At 46.0% G+C, this 18,919-nt stretch overlaps 1 protein-coding gene across 4 annotated transcripts in view; it reads left to right on the top strand.

Annotated features, from left to right (window-relative positions):
• Nucleotides 1-18,609, top strand: part of CTNNBIP1 (catenin beta interacting protein 1) — a 29,495-nt gene extending 10,886 nt beyond the window's left edge. For 2 of the 4 annotated variants that reach the window (XM_027882493.1, XM_027882494.1), the window contains exons 2-5: nt 2,607-2,698; nt 5,778-5,899; nt 6,355-6,445; nt 16,681-18,609. In XM_027882493.1, the coding sequence (XP_027738294.1) occupies nt 5,804-5,899; nt 6,355-6,445; nt 16,681-16,739 (246 nt within the window). In that variant the 5' untranslated portion in view covers nt 2,607-2,698; nt 5,778-5,803 and the 3' untranslated portion in view covers nt 16,740-18,609. Of the gene's footprint in view, nt 1-2,606; nt 2,699-5,777; nt 5,900-6,354; nt 6,457-16,680 lie in introns of those variants that run through there. The other 2 variants (XM_027882496.1, XM_027882495.1) reach the window with 2 other exon arrangements.
• Nucleotides 18,610-18,919: the final 310 nt, after the last annotated feature.

Raw genomic sequence — 18,919 nt, 5'->3', positions numbered from 1 at the left:
TGTCTGCTTTGTCCTCATCTTTTACTGCCCTCCTAGAAAGTGTGGCTTCAACCTGCAGTGCTCTGGAGGCAGGTGACACCCGGAGCTCCTTTTGCCAGGGGGCCAGGACTGCAGGTGCCATTGCCAGAGCCAGCAGATGGGGCTGGCAGCAGGCACGGGGTGGGGGGGATGTCAGGATGTCAGGCGTGCTTGGCTCTGCCCACTCCACATGTTGGGCCTTGCAGAGCGGAGAAGGAATTCCTGGGATCCTCCCCCAGCTGGTGCCTGACCAACCTCCTTCCCTGCTTGGAATGTTTGCGGATTCAGATGGATTGCTCTGGCAGTGATGTCCAGATGGTTGCTGGTTATTATTCTGTGGTGTGAATCATCTTGCAAATAAATGAGCGCTAAATTTCGTTGCCTGTGCCAGGCAAACAGGGGAGAATGAGGTGACCCAGTTATGTCCATTTGCAGCACGTTGGATGCAGCAGGACAAGCTGGAAGGATTTAGGCTCTTAACACAGTTTAGTGAGGAATGTTGTGATTTCAGACTCAAACTGCAGCTCCTGAAAGGCCCAGGTTAATCCTTGTTATGAGAAGGGAATTGAGAGGTGGCACTGGGGAGCAGAGCCACGTCTGGCTGCAACAGGGAAGTCCTGGCAGCCCAAACTTTCCTGTTGGCTCTGCACATCTGCCTCCCCCTCCCTCACCTGGAGAGACCAGTTCCAGAGCTGACACAACAGTGAATTCCGTGTGGCTTCACCAGCCTTTGGCATCTCTTCCTTCAGTGCTAATAATCCTGGATGTGATTCCCAGAAATCCAGCTGAGAGCCCAGTGTTCCTTTGTTAGGCCAGTACAAACCAGTGAACGTGTCACTGGGCTTTGGAATGGCTTTGCCTGCTCGTTCCCTTGCATGAGCAGTGTTCCAGTTGAGCTCTGTTGATGCTGTGGAGATTCCTTCAGTCCAGCACACAGCAGTCCTTGTTTTTCTATCTCCCTGTCTGGCTTTTTGTGCTGGAAATACAGATTGGAATGTTGTTTTTCGGGGGCTCTTTCTCACATGCAGTACAAAATATCTGAGCAAGAATAGGTAAATAAGTGAATTGTGTGTTTTAACTGCACACAGTAGGAGTCATTAGTGCTGTCGATGAGTTTGTTGGTGATGGATGGGATGTGCAAAATCAGTTCTTATCTTTGCTGATCAGCTGACATTCCACTCCCAGCATCCAACCCTTGGCATCCTGATGCCAGCTCAGTTTCCTTGTGCTGTTGTAATTCATTGACAAGGACTTTAAAAACATGTTTCTTTTCAGTGACTGTGCCTTATCTTTTAGCTTAAAAACTCCTTTATCCTCACAAGGTGGGAAAGCATCCTGGTCTCTTAAGCTGACACTTTGTCCATCTCCCCACATCTCTGAACCTGAAATTATCACTTCTCAGCTTTTACGTTTTCCTGTAAGTTAAACACCCTCTGTATCAGTCTCTGGCCCAAGTGTAAACCATTGTAAAGAAGCAGAATTATTTAGGATGGAAGGATAAGGATGAATTGAATCTGTGCTTTTTGTGCTTAAAATAGTTTCTTGTTTGTTTTTTTTTATTTCATTTCCATGGCAAAGAGCCTTGCATGGTTTTATCTCTTCTTAAATCCAGTCTAGGAAAGTAAGTCCGTTGGGGCAGGAGCAGCTTTGATTGTCAGTTGGAGAAATGTTTTGTATTCTGGTGATGGCTGAGTTGGAAAGGGGTCAGTTATTTCTTTCCTCCTGCTCCTGGGAGTGTGTGGGGAGAGTGAAGCTTTGGCAGAATCTCGTGACCAGCACAAAATCTGATTCTTTTCACCTGATTCTGGCTGTGATGCTGTCCTGGGTGGTGGCACTTGTTGTTCCACTGCCTGTTTGAACTGTCACTTCATTTGTGACATTGAGCTGCTTGTCTGAGAGGCTGATGTGGGGTGGATGAGTGGGAAGTAATGAATTCTTACCATGCCCTGAGACCCAGCTGTAAAGTATGTTCAGAAATATGTCACAGGTCTGAAAAATAGAAGTAAATAACTGGTTCTGGCTGTTGGGGACTGAAGAGAGAAGCTGCTCTGAAAAACTCTGTGCAAAGGGTTTTCCAGCCCAGCTTTCCAGTGCCAGTCCATGGAATTGCTGCGTTCAGATAACACAGGCACAGTTGAAAACAATAATTTTGGTCACAATCAGCATGCTTTACATTTCTCCCTCGTTCTCCTCCAATCCTTGGTGAGATGTGCCTATTTTGGGGTTTTTACTAGAAGAAACTCCGCGTCACAACGCTGATTGGTTTTTCCAGGGGGTTGGGTTTGATGCTGGGAGCTTCCTGAAGAATGCAAAGCTTGAATGCATTTCATTCTCAAGGGGTTGGGAATGTCACTGGTGTGGTCAGGGTGGAAATCCTGCAGATGAAGAATGGCTTGAATTTTAAAAAAAAAACTTACTCTTTAAAGAGGAAAAAGGGTCTCCAGGCTCCAGACAAGCTGCAGGTGTATATGAATTTTACCCAGGCCGTGTTCTGAAGCAGACTGGGATTCAAGGCTTATGGAATGAAGGGTCTTTCTGGGGTTCAGCTGTGGATGTTTCTGTAATGCTTTGCTCATTTGTTTCCACAGGGCAGTTTCCTCATACATTTTTCCCAGCCCCAGTCACTAATCAGGACTGAACACGTGGGTTTATCTTCATCTGCTGTGGTTTTTAGAAGCAGGTAGGTTGGCAGGGAAATCTGATGTTCTGTTGGTTGGGGATGGGGCAACGACGACTTCATCCACCTGCCAGAAAGGATTGCAGGGGCAGGGAAATGCTGCTTGAGTAATGTTTTGTTGTTCAGAGCACATTCATGGAGCTTTCTTGAGAAAACAAAGCAGAGAAGTGCTTTGATAAGATTTGTCAGTGCTTGGTTTGTAAGGATGGATCATGTTGGGTTCTGGGCATGGCCCAGCTTTGTACGTGGGTTTGGAGATCTGATGTCATGTCTGCTGGGTACTGCTGCCATCATAAACCTGTCTTGGGAAAACTTCATGTAACAGGAACAGAGATATGTTCAAATTCTTCATGCTGGGGTCTCAGTGCTGTTTTAAGGTTCCTGTTTTCTACTCTGGTGTCACCAAGCAGGAAGAGCTGAGATGGTTGAGGCTGTTGACCAAAATAATTGTGTGGTGAATGAAAAGCAGCTTAATTTAACCTCTTTATACCTATTTTTTGGGTCGTATTGAGTGCATTTTTCCCCCATGTTGCTCACTATGTGGAGCATTCCCTGGATGGTCAGGCCTCAGGATCTTCATCCTTCCTGGTAAACAGGTGGGTTCACAACAAACCCCCTTTGGCTGAAGGTTCCTTTAGAAGAACCAGGTTTAGACAGGACTTTCCAATCGCCCCCCTTGCAAAGTTTGGAAATTAATAAGCAACTGGAAGATCCCTGTGATGGGAAACAATGAATAATAACATGTACAGGCTGCACAGTATCCTGTGTGCAGAGGAGAGTTGAAGTGGCTGGGTCTCCCTCGCTGGCACAGGGGCAGCCAGGGCATTTTCTTGGTGCTTGTGGATGGTGCCACCTATCGATATCCCATATATTTTGTTGCATTTTTTAAACCATGGGTGTGTTATCACATTGCAGGTTTTTTGCTGTCGTGGTTTTTCTTTCCTGAATTGGTTGGTTATTAGTACAGCACCTTCCCTTTTCAAGCAACAATATTTAAAAAAAGAAATTATTTGTAATATTAAGGACTGGTCACAACCTTTCAGCCCGACTCGGCGTCTTGATAAATGTTTATTGTTTTATCAGTCTCTGGATAAAACATAATGTCTCTTGCTCTGGTTTTGTTCACTGTCTTGCAGTTGGCATCACTTGTTAGCATTCAGTAAATTGCACTGTGGAGTGTGTGCTCAGTAACATAATCCAATTTACTGATTTGAGTTGACACGACACAGAAATAGAGGATTGTTTTGTTCTTCCTTCAGGGAGCAGTTTGCTGATTATACCCCCCAAAAAATCGCCTTGCACGTGTGCAGGCTGCAAGTTCCCAGGCAGAACCATCAACAGCAAATCAGCCTCATGCAGGTCTTCCCACTGAAAGTTGTTCAGGAAGGGCTGTGATGGATCTGTCTCACTTTCCACTGCTGTTATCTGCATGCTCAGTAATGTGGGTGGCAAAGCCTATCCCAGCAGCTGCTGCTGGAGTTTGCACTGCTTCTGACTCACTCAGGAGGGCCTGGCTGTAATTTTAAACTCTTTCCACACCCAGATTACTTTCCCTTAAAAAGTCATAATGAAAATGAAGTGAGGGGAGAGGTTGGTGATGACTGCAGGAAAACATTAGAGGGAAAACAGTGTTTGAACCTGCTGGGCTGGAGCCTTCACTGAGGCAGCCCTGGGTGGTGTGTCCTTGGTTCCTGAGGTTCAGGAAATCACATTTATAGCTCAGGATAGAACCAGACCCGGTCCTGGGGATGAAAATGAACTGGAGACCTGCTGTGGAGCCACTTTGTGAGCTGTGTGTGGTGCAGGAGGGGCTGGCTCACACCTCCATCCACAGTCATGGAATCACGGAAGGGTTTGGGTTGGAAAAGACTTTAAAACCCATCCCATCCCATCCCACCCCCTGCCACGGCCAGGGACATCTTCCACTAACCCAGGTTGCTCCAAGCCCCGTCCAGCCTGGCCTTGGACACTCCCAGGGATTCAGGGACAGCCACAGCTTCTCTGGGCAACCTGTGCCAGGGCCTGCCCACCCTCCCAGGGAGGGATTTCTTCCCAATATCCCATCTCACCCTCCTCTCTCTCCGTTTGAAGCTGTTCCCCCTTGTCCTGGCGCTCCAGGACTGTAAACAGCCTCTCCATCTCCCTTCAGGTCCTGGCAGGGGTTCCATTTCCCCATCCCACAGCACTTGTAAGAGGTTGGTTCAGTTTGTGATGCCGCTCTAACAGTGTGTTATTTCAAGCACCATTATTTTCTAAATTTCAATGTATGTTTTTACTATTATTGACTTAATAAACTTCAAGATCATTTTTAGGAGCAGCTGAAGAGCATCTCTGTTTTGGTTTTGTTTTTTTTCCTTGGTAAACACCCTGTTGTGGAACTAAAATAATCACCAGATACATAACAAAGTATAATCATGCTTTGTGCTCTAGAATTTAGATAGCACAGCCTGTTTATTCCAAAACATCATTATTTTTTATTAAATTAAAAAAGCAAAGAGTTCAGGTTTGAAAGGATACGAGAAGGGATGATAAACTCTACCCCTTCCCTGCTCTTCTTTCTCTCCAAAACCAGTTCATTCATTTTAGGAGCTTTTAGAGAAGTGCAGTGGCCTTTTTGATATGGTATATAAAGTTAAAAATAAAAAGGGAGAGGAGGAAGACTTAAGAGCTGCAGTTTCACCCAGCTCTTGTTCAGCCATTGCAGGCTGGATGGCTGTGCTTTCTGCATCCTGTTACCATTCTGGTTGGGCTTATTTATGGAAAAAACCCCAAACCACGGTCTCTTCTGTCAGGGTGAACCTTTCATCTGGTTGTTAGAATTCTTTTTCTGCTCAGGCAGTGAGGTAACCACAGATAATGAGCTGCTGGGGATGTGAACATCAGCCCTGGTGAATGTTTGCATATGTAAGGCCCAATTTAGCTGTTCACGTTTTTAAGGATTTCTCTGATGAAGGATGTGATTCTTGACTCTCCCAGGGTATTCAGTGATCTGCCAGCTGGTGAAAAACAGGTAAATGAAACTCCTTCTCTATTCCTGTTTTACCCCAGTAAGTATTTTAGTTTGTGTTCTTGTGATCCTCAGGAAATCCAGGAGCTGGCAGGAGGGGAATGAACCGTGAGGGCGTCCCCGGAAAGAGTCCGGAGGAGATGTACATCCAGCAGAAAGTCAGAGTTCTACTCATGCTGAGGAAGATGGGATCAAATGTAAGATTGATTCATAGCCCTTATTTTTTATGGCTTTCCAGACATTTTTGTACCAACTGGGCAGTGCTTGTTGGGATGGGCAGGTGAGGGGCTGGTTTTACCACTGAATTGTTTCAGCCATTGTTGATTTGACCGTTATCTGCAGTTAAACACAACTGATTTTTGCTCAAATATTACGAGGCTTGTGATGCCTGAAACTGCCATGTGTGGATAAATGATCAGATATTTAGACTTAAAGCTTTTCACCACTGGGAAAAACAGCAAAGCAACTGTTTTAAGGTGACTTTTGAGTCTGCCCGTGAGTTCACCACGTCCCAGTTTGCTGATGGTAGAGCTGCACAAATAACAGGTGATTAAAGTGCTGAGAGGAGAGCAGAGGCAGCTGTGATGTTTTACTGGGGAGTGGGAGATGATGTGTCTGTTTTTTCCTGTTGCTGACTGCCTGTCCCCCCCAGCTGACGGCCAGCGAGGAGGAGTTCCTGCGCACGTACGCAGGGGTGGTGAACAGCCAGCTCAGCCAGCTCCCCCAGCACTCCATCGACCAGGGTGAGTACTGAGCTGCCTTGCCTTCTGTTTGGTTCATCTGGGAGAGCAGTCTCATAAACCACCAAATTCAGGTGCCTGTGTCTTCATTAACCCACCCTGCAGTCCGGGATGCGCTCTGGGAGAGAACCACAGTGAACTGGTCAGCAGTGGGTTTATTTAACAGGTAAGGTCAATCCCCACTAAAGCTGAGATTCATTGGGATGAGGAGCATTTTTAAACACCTTTATTCCCCGTGATAACTCCAAACACTGATGGCCAAAGTCCTGTGAGCTCAAAATGCATGTGTAGAGCTTTCCTACCCTAACACATTAAATAGAAATAAATATTAACCTGATAACTTGCTTCTTGTTCTGTGTGTGCAGGAAAATTCAGGTGTGCATAGGTGCCTCTAGTTCTTACTCTGGTCAGCATAGACCCTCTGCATAAGATGTAGATCATCAGAGTTTTTATATTTATTCTTACACTGGACATCTGTGCTTAAAAAGGAACAAGGCTGGGGGTGGTTTGCAAGCACTTTCTTTGTACTCTTCGAACTGGGAGTTTCATAACACAATAAAATGCAAAGTAAATACAGATTTGTAAGGTACAAAAGCATGTGTTAGGCGTGTGATAATTTAGTTACTGTGACTCCAGTTGCTTGATAACAGCACAGTCACAAAATGAAATGGAATCATCCGACACCATCATCTGTTTTTCCCATTTCCACGAGTGCGGAGATGAAGTGCAATGTTACCATTTCAGCAGAGCGAGAGGGAAAGATTAACAATAGGAGGAATTTGTTTCCCCTTGCATATCTTTAATTTGCACAGCGTAATTAATTCCCAGACAGGGGCAGCAGACACGTAATAAGTTTGCAAATCTGCTTTGGTTTATTTGGATTCCCATTAAGGGGATGAACTACGTGCTGGTTTTGTTAATTCTTTGCAGAAGTCCTGGTAAACAACTGTGTGGAGCTGCTGTGAGTCCCACTAATCTCTTCTGAACCTGAATGTTTCTCACTGAATTTATTTCCCTCCCCTGCCCAGGCCTCGTGCCAGATCACGTTCATAATGCACACTTTGGTGTTGAAGGAAGATTGGGAGGCTCCAGTGCCAGAACTGAGTGGAGCAGAAACTTAATATAGATCTAAGACATTTAGAAATGCCTCAGAAACACAACCTGCACGAACTTGCTGCTCTGTTTTAAGGCTGTGAGTTCATTCCTCACATAGCTGGGGGTTGGTGGAGGTAGATCTATCTACTTGTGTGTTTTGGCTCGGGACTCTTCAACTCTCCTGCCCAGTCTAAAGGGGAAATCTGGTAGTCCCTTGTTAAAAACTGAGGTAGACACGTTCATTTTCAGTGTTGTCCTTAAAAATTTACATTTTTCACAGTGCCAATCCGTGCTGAGTGACCTGCACTGTGGCAAAGATGACAGAAACAGAACTCCAGCCAGGGGGCACAGATCCTTCCTGCACACCTTGATCCAGCTCGCTGTCTGAGCTGTCTGATTTTACTGGCTGTGAAATTATACTTTTCCCACCTCGCAGACTCAAAAAAAATTGAATTTTGATGTGACTTTTAAATGTTAACGAAAGAAAGAGCAAGAGTTCCTTAATCTGCTGCTCAGCTCACTGATCAGGCAATGCAGGAAATGCAGAGCTTCACACCTTGTTCCAAAAGTGGTCTTTGTCCCATATTTGAACAGTTAGCAGCTGATTTTCTCTGTCATCATTTTCATGAAGTCCTTGAAGATTCTTGAACCTTTGTCCACGGGGAGGTGAAGCCCTCCCTGGGGATGTTTGCTTGGATCTAACCTGAGACTCTGATGTCTCTCCTGGGAGATCTGACCCCCACAATCTACCTTCAGTCCTCCCAGATTATAATTAAACTGCTGGCCTGACCATTCAGATTTTTCTTGATAGGGAAAAAAAAAAACAACAAAGGAAGAAAACAGTTAAATATTTGGAAAGGATGTTGGTTCTTTTCGTGTTCAGAGGGGCCATCTCTCCAAATGAAGGAGAGAAAAGCGAGAAGTACAAATGGAATTGAGGAAACACAACCAAATACTTTTTCCTTCAGAGACAGACCAAGCTGCAGCTGTAATTTATTGCCCAGGACTTTGATTTCCTCAGAAACCTCTCCAGTTTTCTGAGAGTCAGTGCTGCTGCTGCCCTGTGCTCTGGGGTGTGGGGCTTCCCCATCAGCAATCACCATCTGTCTGTCTGTCCCTTCTTGCTGCATCCTGGGCTTGGTGACACAGGAAGGGTGACACTGTGAAATCACTGCAAATACAGGCACAGAGGTGGCCAATTTTCCACCCTGAGGGAGATTCCATCTCCACTAGATGGCATTATCTTGTGCCGAAAATCCCATCCACGTCTGCTCGGTGTGCTCCAGGATTGCTCGCAGGAATTTGCTCCCCTGCTTTTCTGCTCTTTCCCCTCAATCTCCTGTGGATGTTTTTTTTATTTTAATGCAGCTTGCTTTCCCCAACAACAAAAGGGGTGTTATTTAAGGAGTAACTTCCAAGGAGTTGGCCCTCAGAAGGTGTCACAGCCCTTTGTTCCCCAGCAGGACAGGTTGCTCTCAGCCTGACTTGTCCCAGACCTGTCTTTTAGAGCCACTTCCCTCCAGCAGGCACAAAAGACACCGAGCTGACTTCACATCCCTGTTTTGTTCCCAAAAAAAAGGAAAAAAAAGAGAATGACATCCTTGGCATGAGCACTCTGGGAGCTTTGTTCTGGACCTGCAGGTTTCTGTGGGTCTCTCCAAAGTGCTGGAATCTGGCTCCAGAGTCACAGGAAGGTTGTTTGAGATTGGTTTGCTTTGTTGCTTGGGTTTTTTTTTTTTGACAAGATTATAGAGGATGGATGGTCTAGTAAATTTTTGAAGCGTCTCACAGTCTCTGTTACAATTTTCAGGCTTTTCTCTTTCGTGCATCCATGAAATGGTGTCTCAGGAGAGCTGCCTGGGGGTCTCCCAGCAGTGGCTGCTGAGCCTGTCAGGGGCTGGTGCTCCCTGCACCGCTTGTGACACATCTGCCATCCTCTGTGAGAGCCTCTTTGACCACGGGGAGTCACTGCAGCCTCGGTGTCCCTTTGTGCAGGGATGTGCCTGGAGGGAAACAGCTGACACTGTCCCAGCTGAATTCAACCTTGTGCCATAAACCCTCAGTGAGCCACTGTTAATAACAGTATCTCTGACATCTGAAGCTCCTCCCTGGTACTCTGTTTGCTGTCTTAGGGACCAGCAGTGGAAGATGATGACTAATTTTGATCCAGAAGCATCTCAGAATACCTCTCTTAATTGCTAAGCCTCTCCTTGAGTTTGTGGTTATTTTTACTGGAAGAGAAGAAATGATATTATTTGTGTCCTTATTTCTTAGCTTGCTTTCAAAAGGAATTCATCTGTTCAGATGTAGAAAATCACTGGGTTAGGATTGTTTACAGGTTTCCTTTTACATCTGAAACACCTCCACTCCTGAAGCACTGCCTGCTCTTGGAGTGAATCTTGTTTTCCTGGCAGGCAGCTCAGAGTTATTGAGAATATCAGGTAGTAATGAGATATATCCCAGCCTTTCTAAAGTGTTGGAGTAGATATCAAATGGAAATCAGTGCAGATCTCTCTAGTTTGTGTTCTAAACTCCTCACATTTATTGCCTCAACGTGTGTTGGGGCAACAGATCTGTGAAGGGATCTTGAATGGCCAGAAAATGTGCTCCAGTCTGAAAATAGTCTTTTATTTTTTCTTTCTTTCTTTTCAATTCCAACTCTGTTTGCCCTTTCCTTTCAGTGTATTCCACACTCTCAGGAAGAGCTGAGTCCCTCAGTGTGTTGACTTTGATACCCTTCTCCAGAGAAGGCTTATCTGATGTATTAAAAATACTTTATTATCCACCGAAAGGTGAACTGGTAGCAGAGGGGATGAGCTCTCAGTAACCCAGAAGAGCTTGAACAACAGTTATAAAACCCTAAACCAACAGTTATAAAACTCCAAAATGAGGTATTTAATACTTAAATTTAGCATTAATTAAAGAGTCTAACATTAATGCCATGCTCAAATTTTTAATAACCATTTTAGTGTTCAGTCATTGCTGTTTAGCACCTTTGTGGAGGTGTAAAATACAGGGTGTTTTTCTTTCCTTGGGGAGCTTTTTAGCTGCCATCTGTGGCTTGGTTGTTGCTTTGTTTTTTTATGGCTCCAGGAATAACTGAGGAACCCAGAGGCATCTCTGTTCAACCAGTATGTGTGTGTTGGAGAGGGGCTGGGATCAGGATATTTGGGAATATTAACATATTGCTCTTGCCTGCATTGCAGCAGGAGCTCAGGCAGCTCGCACTCCTCAGGCTTCTCCAGCTCAAAATGGGGAAACTTGAGGCTTTCTCCCGTATTTTTGAGGACAAACAAAATGCCTCCCAGGGGGATCATCCTGCATAAAAGCCACGTGTCCTGCTCCCCAGTTCCTCCCAGCCCTGAAGGGTGGGCTGGCCCTGGGCGCTGGCAGGTCTGCAGATGGAAGCAGTGCAGTTTGGAAGCCTGAGCTGGGAATTGTGCTGAGACCTCGGTGATTGCAGCTCTGGTGTTCCTATAGCAACAGGAGTGTCGTGCTGGCTCTTGAAGGAAGCCGGGCCCGTGGGGAGGGAGGGAGGGCAGGGCTGAGCTGCGAACACGTGCCCTGCTGGGTGCTGGGGCACCCAAACCCACCCCGGGCTGGGTGTGGAGTGAGGAGGGGACCCTGCTCCTGCACTGGTGGAGGAGGAGTGGAGATCAAACCCTTCTGTTCTGTTGAGCACGGGGTTTGTTTGAATGTGCTGCTCCTCTCAGCAGTGCAGGGGGTATTTTTAGCATGCCAGGCTAGGATACCAACACTGGGAGGTTCAGGGAAGAGTTAATGTTTAGAAGGTTGTTGCTTGAAGGTGGTTGAAGAAGTGTGTGCGCGCAGGGATCTTGGGGGAAGTGAAGAATTTCTTTTTTTAATTTGGCAGCCTTGAAAAATTCACAACAGGCTGAACCTTCTGATCTCTAAAGGCTTTTGGGGTTTAATTAATTCTGCAGGTGACTACAAACAAATCAGGTGGACGTGTCTATTTATCATTCAGGGAGCTCTTGGCAGCAGCAGCTGTAGATGTGTCAGCATCTTCCTTTGTGTTAGGGCAGTGTGGTTTTAATCCAGCTTGTGTCCTACTGGCTCCATGTCCCTGTTCCCAGGTACCTGCTGGGAAAGCAGCAGTGTCAGTCATCCCAGGGAAATTGTCTGCAGTTGGGGTGAGCTGATGAGCAGCTGAATCCACTGAGCTCAGGGGCTGTCTCTGCTCTTCACTGCTGGGCAGCAAAACCGTTTGACCTTCAGCTCATCTTGGCCTGCCAAGACTGAAGTGCAGGTGGTGTAAAAGAACTCCGAATTCAGCCATCCAGACAACTGCAGCTGGAACACAATCACAGCAGGGTTTTTTTTTTTCTTGGAAGTTAGTGGAGTAGGATTGGCACTCTTACCTTCCAAGACAGGACATGTGCTACCAGCTAATTATTGGTAATTTCTAGGAAAGAGGAGGGTGGGAAAGTGGGAAAGGCAGTAGAAGTGGGAGAAGTATTTGCATGTCTGAAAGTTTGGGGCAATTAATGTTTTGCTCCTGAAAAAAGGTAGGGAATATTTAACTGGGTTTCTGGGTAAGCCTCTATTTCGGTGTTGGAAATGTGTGCCCAGAAAAGGGGCAGCTGTGGAGGGAGAAGCTGTGGAGGTGCAGGAGGTCAGGTGTGAGTGTGCCCTCGTCATTGTTCCATACATTAATTACTGGAAGTGAAGGATGTGCTAAAAGTAAACCTGGCTCACCGTCCTATTGTCCCAGTCCCAGGCTCTTGGCAACGTGCAGCTTAACTTTATAACCCCTGCTCTGCTTTTCCCATTTATTTTACTTGATTAGCAGGAAAACATCCGTCCTGGGAGCCAAGTGGGACTGCAGGAGCAGCTCTATTCACCAGTACTTTAATCCCTGCTTTCCTTTCAGCCCACAGAAGCCCCAGCCCCGTTCCCTGCCAGTGTTTGTGTTTGTACCATGAGCACATGCACTGGAGAATTGCTTAATGAGCACCTCGTTAGCTTGGTTTCATTTAGCTCTGGGTAGTTTGGGCTCTTTTGTGCTGTGAGATGTGGAGGACATTTCTCTGGACAAATGTCACCCAGGTTCTTTTGCTGCAGGACATCTCGAGGCACAGCCCTGCTCCCATCAGTGGCTGCTGGGAGGTTGGGAGCACTGGTGGGTGTCGATGGCGCTCCCACCCTGCTCCCTGACCCCGCTGCCCATGGCCCCAGCAGCTTTGCCTGCTGTTGTTTGGACAAAGTTTGTCCTCTGTCAAAATCAGCACCTCACCAAGGGTGAAGTTTGATCTTTAATTTGGGAATAAAAGAAGTGACCACAGGCTTGAGTCTTTCCTGCAAGATGTTTTCTGTGGGGTGTCCTGCCCTCGGGGTACCCACCCACTTACTTGTCTACCTGGAAGATGTTATTATCTGTTATGTGATAGATCAAATTGTGTTTTTTAAAGGCAGTTGCCTGAGTTTCTTGCGAGTGCTGAGTTGCATGTGATTCCTGCAGATGAAATCAGTAGGGGTTCTACCAAATAACAGAAAGCAACCGAGGAGGGAACGGGAAATAAAGCTACCCAGAACTGGGTATAAAATCCATCCTTAACTCATCTTGCTTAAAACTGTACCAAGAGCCACAGAAATACATAACTCCTAATCTTTTATTTTCTTTTTCTTCCCTTCTGAAACGAACAGCTAAACCCCTGCTGCCAGCCCTGCTCCTCACTGCTCTCCTGCTCCTTCCTGTGCATTGTTTTCACCACTCCCTGGTGCTTTGGCAGGACTTGCCAGCTTTGTGTTGCCGTCAGGATTCATTAGTTTATGGTTTACTTTTCTGTTCCAGGCTCACTGGTGAAAGGGTGAAGTAAAATCGTTGCAAAGTACAGCTGTAATCCCTTTTGTCCCAATGATTTTCCCTTCAGACACAATCCCTGACCTTTCCCTAACGAGTTGTTTTACCCACCTTGGCTCCTGATTAAGGTTGCCTGTTACAATTTAAAAATACCATGTGGGAAACTCTGTGTTAGAAAGTGCTGCAGACCATCAGAGAGGGAGCAGCTTTTTGGTGATGTTATGGTTTAAAAAAACCCACCTGTACAGGTAATTCATGAATTCAGGTGCAGCCTGTGGTCATTGTCATTACATTGGTGTGGGTGGCTCTGGCTGGGAAAGGCTGAAATCTCGAGTTCCAGACCCACTCACCATCCACTGTTCTGCTTCCTTTAGGATGCATGTAATAATAATAATAATAATCCAGTAATCCCATAGATATTTAATACTTTCCCACTGTTCTTTATTGTGCTTGTGCTTTGTCTTCCAATTAGAACATGGCTTTGAAATTCGGCTTTTTCACCGCTCCTGGAATATATTTGTGCTCCTCTCTCTTTTCCCATTGGAAGTGCAGGGGAGATGTCCCAGTGTCAGAAGTTCATGTTGAGAGGGACACTGATGCTGAGGCTGTGGCAGGTGTGCCCAGGGAGTGGGAGTGGGGATGGGGATGCTGAGGGTGACCCTGCTGAGGGTGACCCTGCTCCCACCAGGGACTGTTTGGGCCGTGAATCCAAAGTGAGCAGCAGCATTCCCAGCAGCATTCCCGGCATCCCTCGTGCCCAGAGCTATTCCTGCTCCTCCTGTGATTGTGCTGTGCTGGGAACAGGGCTGGGATTTGGGGGCAGGCAGGAGTTCAGCCCCTGTTTATTGGTGATTGTCAGGAGCGACGCTGCCCTTCGCTGCGGGTACTTGTAAGGATTTCCACGCCAGCAAGGGGAGACCCCAGGAACACAACCAACATCTGGGAAGTAAATCCAGCTCATCCCTGTGCTGGCCTGACGTCATGTGTGATTTCTGTGGTTGCCAGGCGACTCCAGCTGCTCCAGCCTCCTCCTCTCTGAAGGAGGGATGCGTGGAAAACAGACCAGGAGCTGTGCTTTATCTACCCCTGATTCCTTAGTGCTGCTAAAACCTTACTCCTCTTTCAGCAGGTTTTTCACAACCCTTAAAATCCTTCTTTTTCTTTTTTTGAATTATTATTATTATTATTTTTTTTTTTAGGGGCTGGTGGTTCTGGTGCATTTTAAAATCAACAAGGCAGCTTGTTAACTCCGGGCTGGGTGCTGGCACTATATATCATTTATGTTTTGATGAAGGAAAAAAAACAGTTTGTGGAGGAGATGAAAAGGGAGATGACTGCAGGGCTTCACAGTGCTGGCAGGAGGGTGCATCAGAGCAGTTTTTGATGTAGTTTTATATAAGATAAGGGCCCTACATATGAAAAACAAACTACTCTTTGGTCCTTAATATTTCCTTCTTTGAGTGGATGTAACAAATAAATTGTGAAGTGTGTACAAGTGAGTGTGCTTGCATTTCCTGAGCATTGATTTAGCTTTTAAGGACATTAGCAAGGGGAATTTGCAACCCTTTTTGGCCACTTTTCCTGCCACACTGCAACTAAAGAAGCAGATTGGATAACTGGGAAATGGAATCCGTGTAACTAAAACAGATGAGGAATTTTTATTAGTCCTTTCTTTCCCCCCCTTTTATGCAGGTGTAGAGGCAGGAGTTGCTTGGGGGCACCAAGATCTGCTTCTTGATAGGCTTCAAGTGAAAAGGCTGGAGGAATTGTAGGTGCTGCTGCTCCTCCTGGGTGGAACTGGAACTTTGCAGGGCCCTGTAAGAGGATTGTGTGGAGCTGAGCAGTTACCTGGCTGGGCCAGGCAGGCTGGGGGGCTTTTGGCCTTTCCTGCTTTGTCACCTAATCCCTTCAGAGGAGCTTTGAAAAAAAAAAACACTGCCTAAGTGCAATTATCCCCAGCAGACTGAACTGGTTAATGAAGGCCAGAGTGGTCATTGCTGCCCTTGGGATACCTTGAATGGAGGACATAATATTTTAGAAATTATTTGGACACTGAGTGGAGGATTCATCGTATTTTCTAATCAGATAAATGCTGTGAGAGGATCTGCAGATGAAAGAAAGCTTTTCCTTTTATCTGGCTTTCTTGGGGATCAAATTTTTTACCAGAAATTAAAAATACAGCACTCAGCCCTTCAGGGGTTGTTTCCCAGGTCTTGTCTAGACTCAAGATGCTGATTTAATCCCCTGCTTTGACACTGCTGGCTGATGTACTTTCATTTCCATATTGTCCTGGAGACATCTCTCTTTAATTGCCTGCTGGGCCACACTCCAGAGTTGGGAAGTCCAGAGAGCACATTTCTCTTCTGAAGGTCTCCAGGCATCTTTTTGGAAGGAGGAGAGCTCAGCATGGGGTGTTTTCACCACCCTTTATCAGAGGTGTTTCTCGATCCATTCAGGTTTTTCTGCTCTAAATGCCCACTTGAAAGGCCACACAAGTTTGCAAGGACTTGGAGATGGTTATGGGAAGATAATTAACCTCTTTCTGCGCTCAGGGACGGGAGTTTTGATGGTGATTATACAGAGCTGATGGCCTCTATTGAAAAATAGAAATTCAATCATTGAGAAAGTTTCTTTTCTGGAAAAGATTTCTCCAGGCTGGGGATGAAAGCATTGCTTAGCAAAGCTTGGATCTCCTTCCTGGGCAAATGAAAGCCTTCAGTGTGAAAAAAAATACTGCACTTCTGTTAGAGAAAGGAACATTTTCAAGGCATCTTAGTTTATAAAGGATGTTTAAATGATTTTTTTGGTGGTGGGTGGGGGAAAGTGAAAACCTTTCAGCTGGCCTAATAAAACAATTTTTTGTTCTTTAAAAGCAAAGAGTAATGAATATCTCTGTGTAAAGAGCCAGTTAAGAATGCCTAAATGTCACTTAAAAAGGACAGTGATGCATAGGGAAGTACAAATTTTATTGAGCAGTCAAGGTCCTCGTGCTTCAGAGAAGCTCAATAAATTGCTTATGCAGTGCTGGAGTTCACAAGGGCAAAAAAAAAAAAAGGGCTCTCAACGTGCCTGTGGTGAGAATCCTCTGTACACTTTTAAGTCTTGCCTCTTAGAAATGTGTCAAAGCAAGGAATTCTTGGTTCTCCTTTAAAACCAAACTGATTTCCCCCCCCAAAAAAAGAAGAAAATGCAGCGTTCTCTCCTGTCCCTCCTCTCCTTGCTTTCCTGTTGATTTATGGATGTGGGGGGACAGTTTGGGCTCTGCATCTTCGAAGGAAGTAATTGTGGCTCGTGTTTTCTGTGCCCGCTGTTGCTGCAGGTGCTGAGGACGTGGTGATGGCATTTTCCAGATCAGAGACAGAAGACAGAAGGCAGTAACCCCAGGACACCTGAGCAACACAGAACTGCAGAGGACAGTGAGATCCCTGAAGATGGAGGAGGATGGCTGAGCATTAATAAGTTCCTTTGCCCACCCTGATTGTCCCTTGGTGTTCCTTCTCCTTTGTGATGTTGTTCCCCTTTGCCCAACCCTCAGAAAGCATCTCCCAGCCATCCCTCCCTGCCAGGTTTTGCCAACCCAGCCGGGCTGTGTAAATTAAGGACAGACCCCAAGGGCTGGGTTTGGTTGGCTCAGAGAGGGACAGGGCAGTGGTTGGGGCTAAAGGAAGGCAATTTCTCAAACTTGACCAATGGAAAACCTTTTATCTCACACTTTATTTTGTATCTTAAAGAATTAAGTCCCTCGACATCCTACTTCTAAAAGAAGCTTTTCATGCTGTGGTGCTTATTTAGGTCAGACTTGTGAATTTGAAGAGGGGTTTGATTTGGCTGCGTAGAACTGGAAGCGACTTGTGATTGGGTGACAATGCAAATGCTTTCCCTTCAGTTGGCTTGCAGGTATTTTGCTGACTCCCAACATTTTCCTTGCAGGAAGCTGACGATTTTGGTGCATTGGTTATTTCTTTGTACTCACTGACTTGGGAAGGGGGGAGGAGGGGAAGGAGACAAATGTGCTTTGCAGTATTTATTACATCTACACACATATAAACGCTTGCTTTTTTTGGGGGGGGTTGTTTTGTTTCTTGGGTTTTTTTGTTGTTTTTTTTTTCCTGACTGGCTTTAATGCCATGGGTTTGATTTCCTCTTGGCTGCAGTGTTTCTGATGCAATCAGTTTTTCCATGCTCAGCTGCTCTGTGGCCTCGAGCTGTTTTTGGGAGCGTGTGTGGAAAAGCATCTTGGGTTCAGTAAAATCCACCTGTTCAGGCTTAGAAGGTGGGAGATTCCCAGCCCTGCTTGGGGAAGGGGCGGGCTGTGCCACGAGCTCCCTGGCGCACCTGGCTGCTCAGGTGGCTTCTCCCTTTGCTTCTGACACAGGAGCTGTAGATGTTTTGCAGGAATTGCAAGGATCAGATCTATGGCTGTGACGTGAATTTGCCAAATTTGTATAGAGATTAAAATAGTACAGAGAATTCCACTTTAACCCTTTAATTGCTGCACAGGACTAGCTCTGACGTTAGGGAAAATTAATGATCATTAACTTAAACCCAGCTTGCACTGGGGTTTAATAAACTTAAGTTTCTGGTCACGTGGAAAATTGTACATGCTTTGCCTCCTTGCAGCTGTTTGGTGACAGGGAGATGATGTGGATCCCAAGGTAACACCATTTTCTTTAGGCACTGTTCCAAGAGGCAGGAGCTGCACTAAGCTGGCCAACACTGAGTGTACAGGTGACACTCTCAGGTTTACCCTCCTTGTAGCTGCAGGGCCTTAAAACACACACACACACACACACACACACACACACAAAGCATTTACAGACTGAAAAACCTGCAGTGGAATTCCTGAAGTGCACTGACTGTCCAGGAATCTGCACATGGTCTTTTAGCACTGCTGCCTCCAACCAAGCACTTCATTCATTCTCTCTCGTGTGTGTAGGTGGTTTTTACAAAACTTCTGGATTTTTTGCTGTGGGTTGCACTGACTTTGAGATGTTTCAGAATCTATTAAAGCTGAACTCCATTCACCTGTCCCTGGTTCCTTTGGTATGGTTGTTAATGACTTGGCTGTGACAACATGACCGTGTTTGTGGCGGGAAGTTGTGCTGACAGGAGGCTGTTGGGGCATCCAAATAGGGGAAAAGCTGGAGAAAACCATGGACTGTGCAGATGGAAGAACGGACTCGTGAGCAGAAGGAGGAGATTACCTTGAGCAAATCAATCCTGTGTGATGAGAGCAACTGGACACCTATTTATGAAAACACTCCTTGTAATTCAGTGGCAGCTTTGTAAAGTTCGGTGTGAAAGCAAATCTCTCACCCCTGTTCGTTGGGGCCGGAGGGGAAACTTCTTTATTAAAATAAACCAGGAATGAGCCCAAAAGATTGTTTAAATTCTGACCTGGTTGCCTAAGAGGCACTTTAATGTTTGGTGCAAAGGGGGGGCAGCCCTTAAAGGGTTCATTCTGGGGGGGGAGGTGTGTGTTTCTGGCTGGAAGGGATGGGCTGGATTGTGGGAGCTAAAATGAATCCTCCATGTGTATCTATGGCATTCCTGAGCTG

The sequence above is a fragment of the Empidonax traillii genome, unplaced genomic scaffold (assembly GCF_003031625.1).
Source record: "Empidonax traillii isolate 1590-97213 ecotype Southwest subspecies unplaced genomic scaffold, ASM303162v1 scaffold106:size2091409, whole genome shotgun sequence".
NCBI lineage: Eukaryota > Metazoa > Chordata > Aves > Passeriformes > Tyrannidae > Empidonax > Empidonax traillii.
This window is presented reverse-complemented; position numbering and strand designations above follow the sequence as displayed.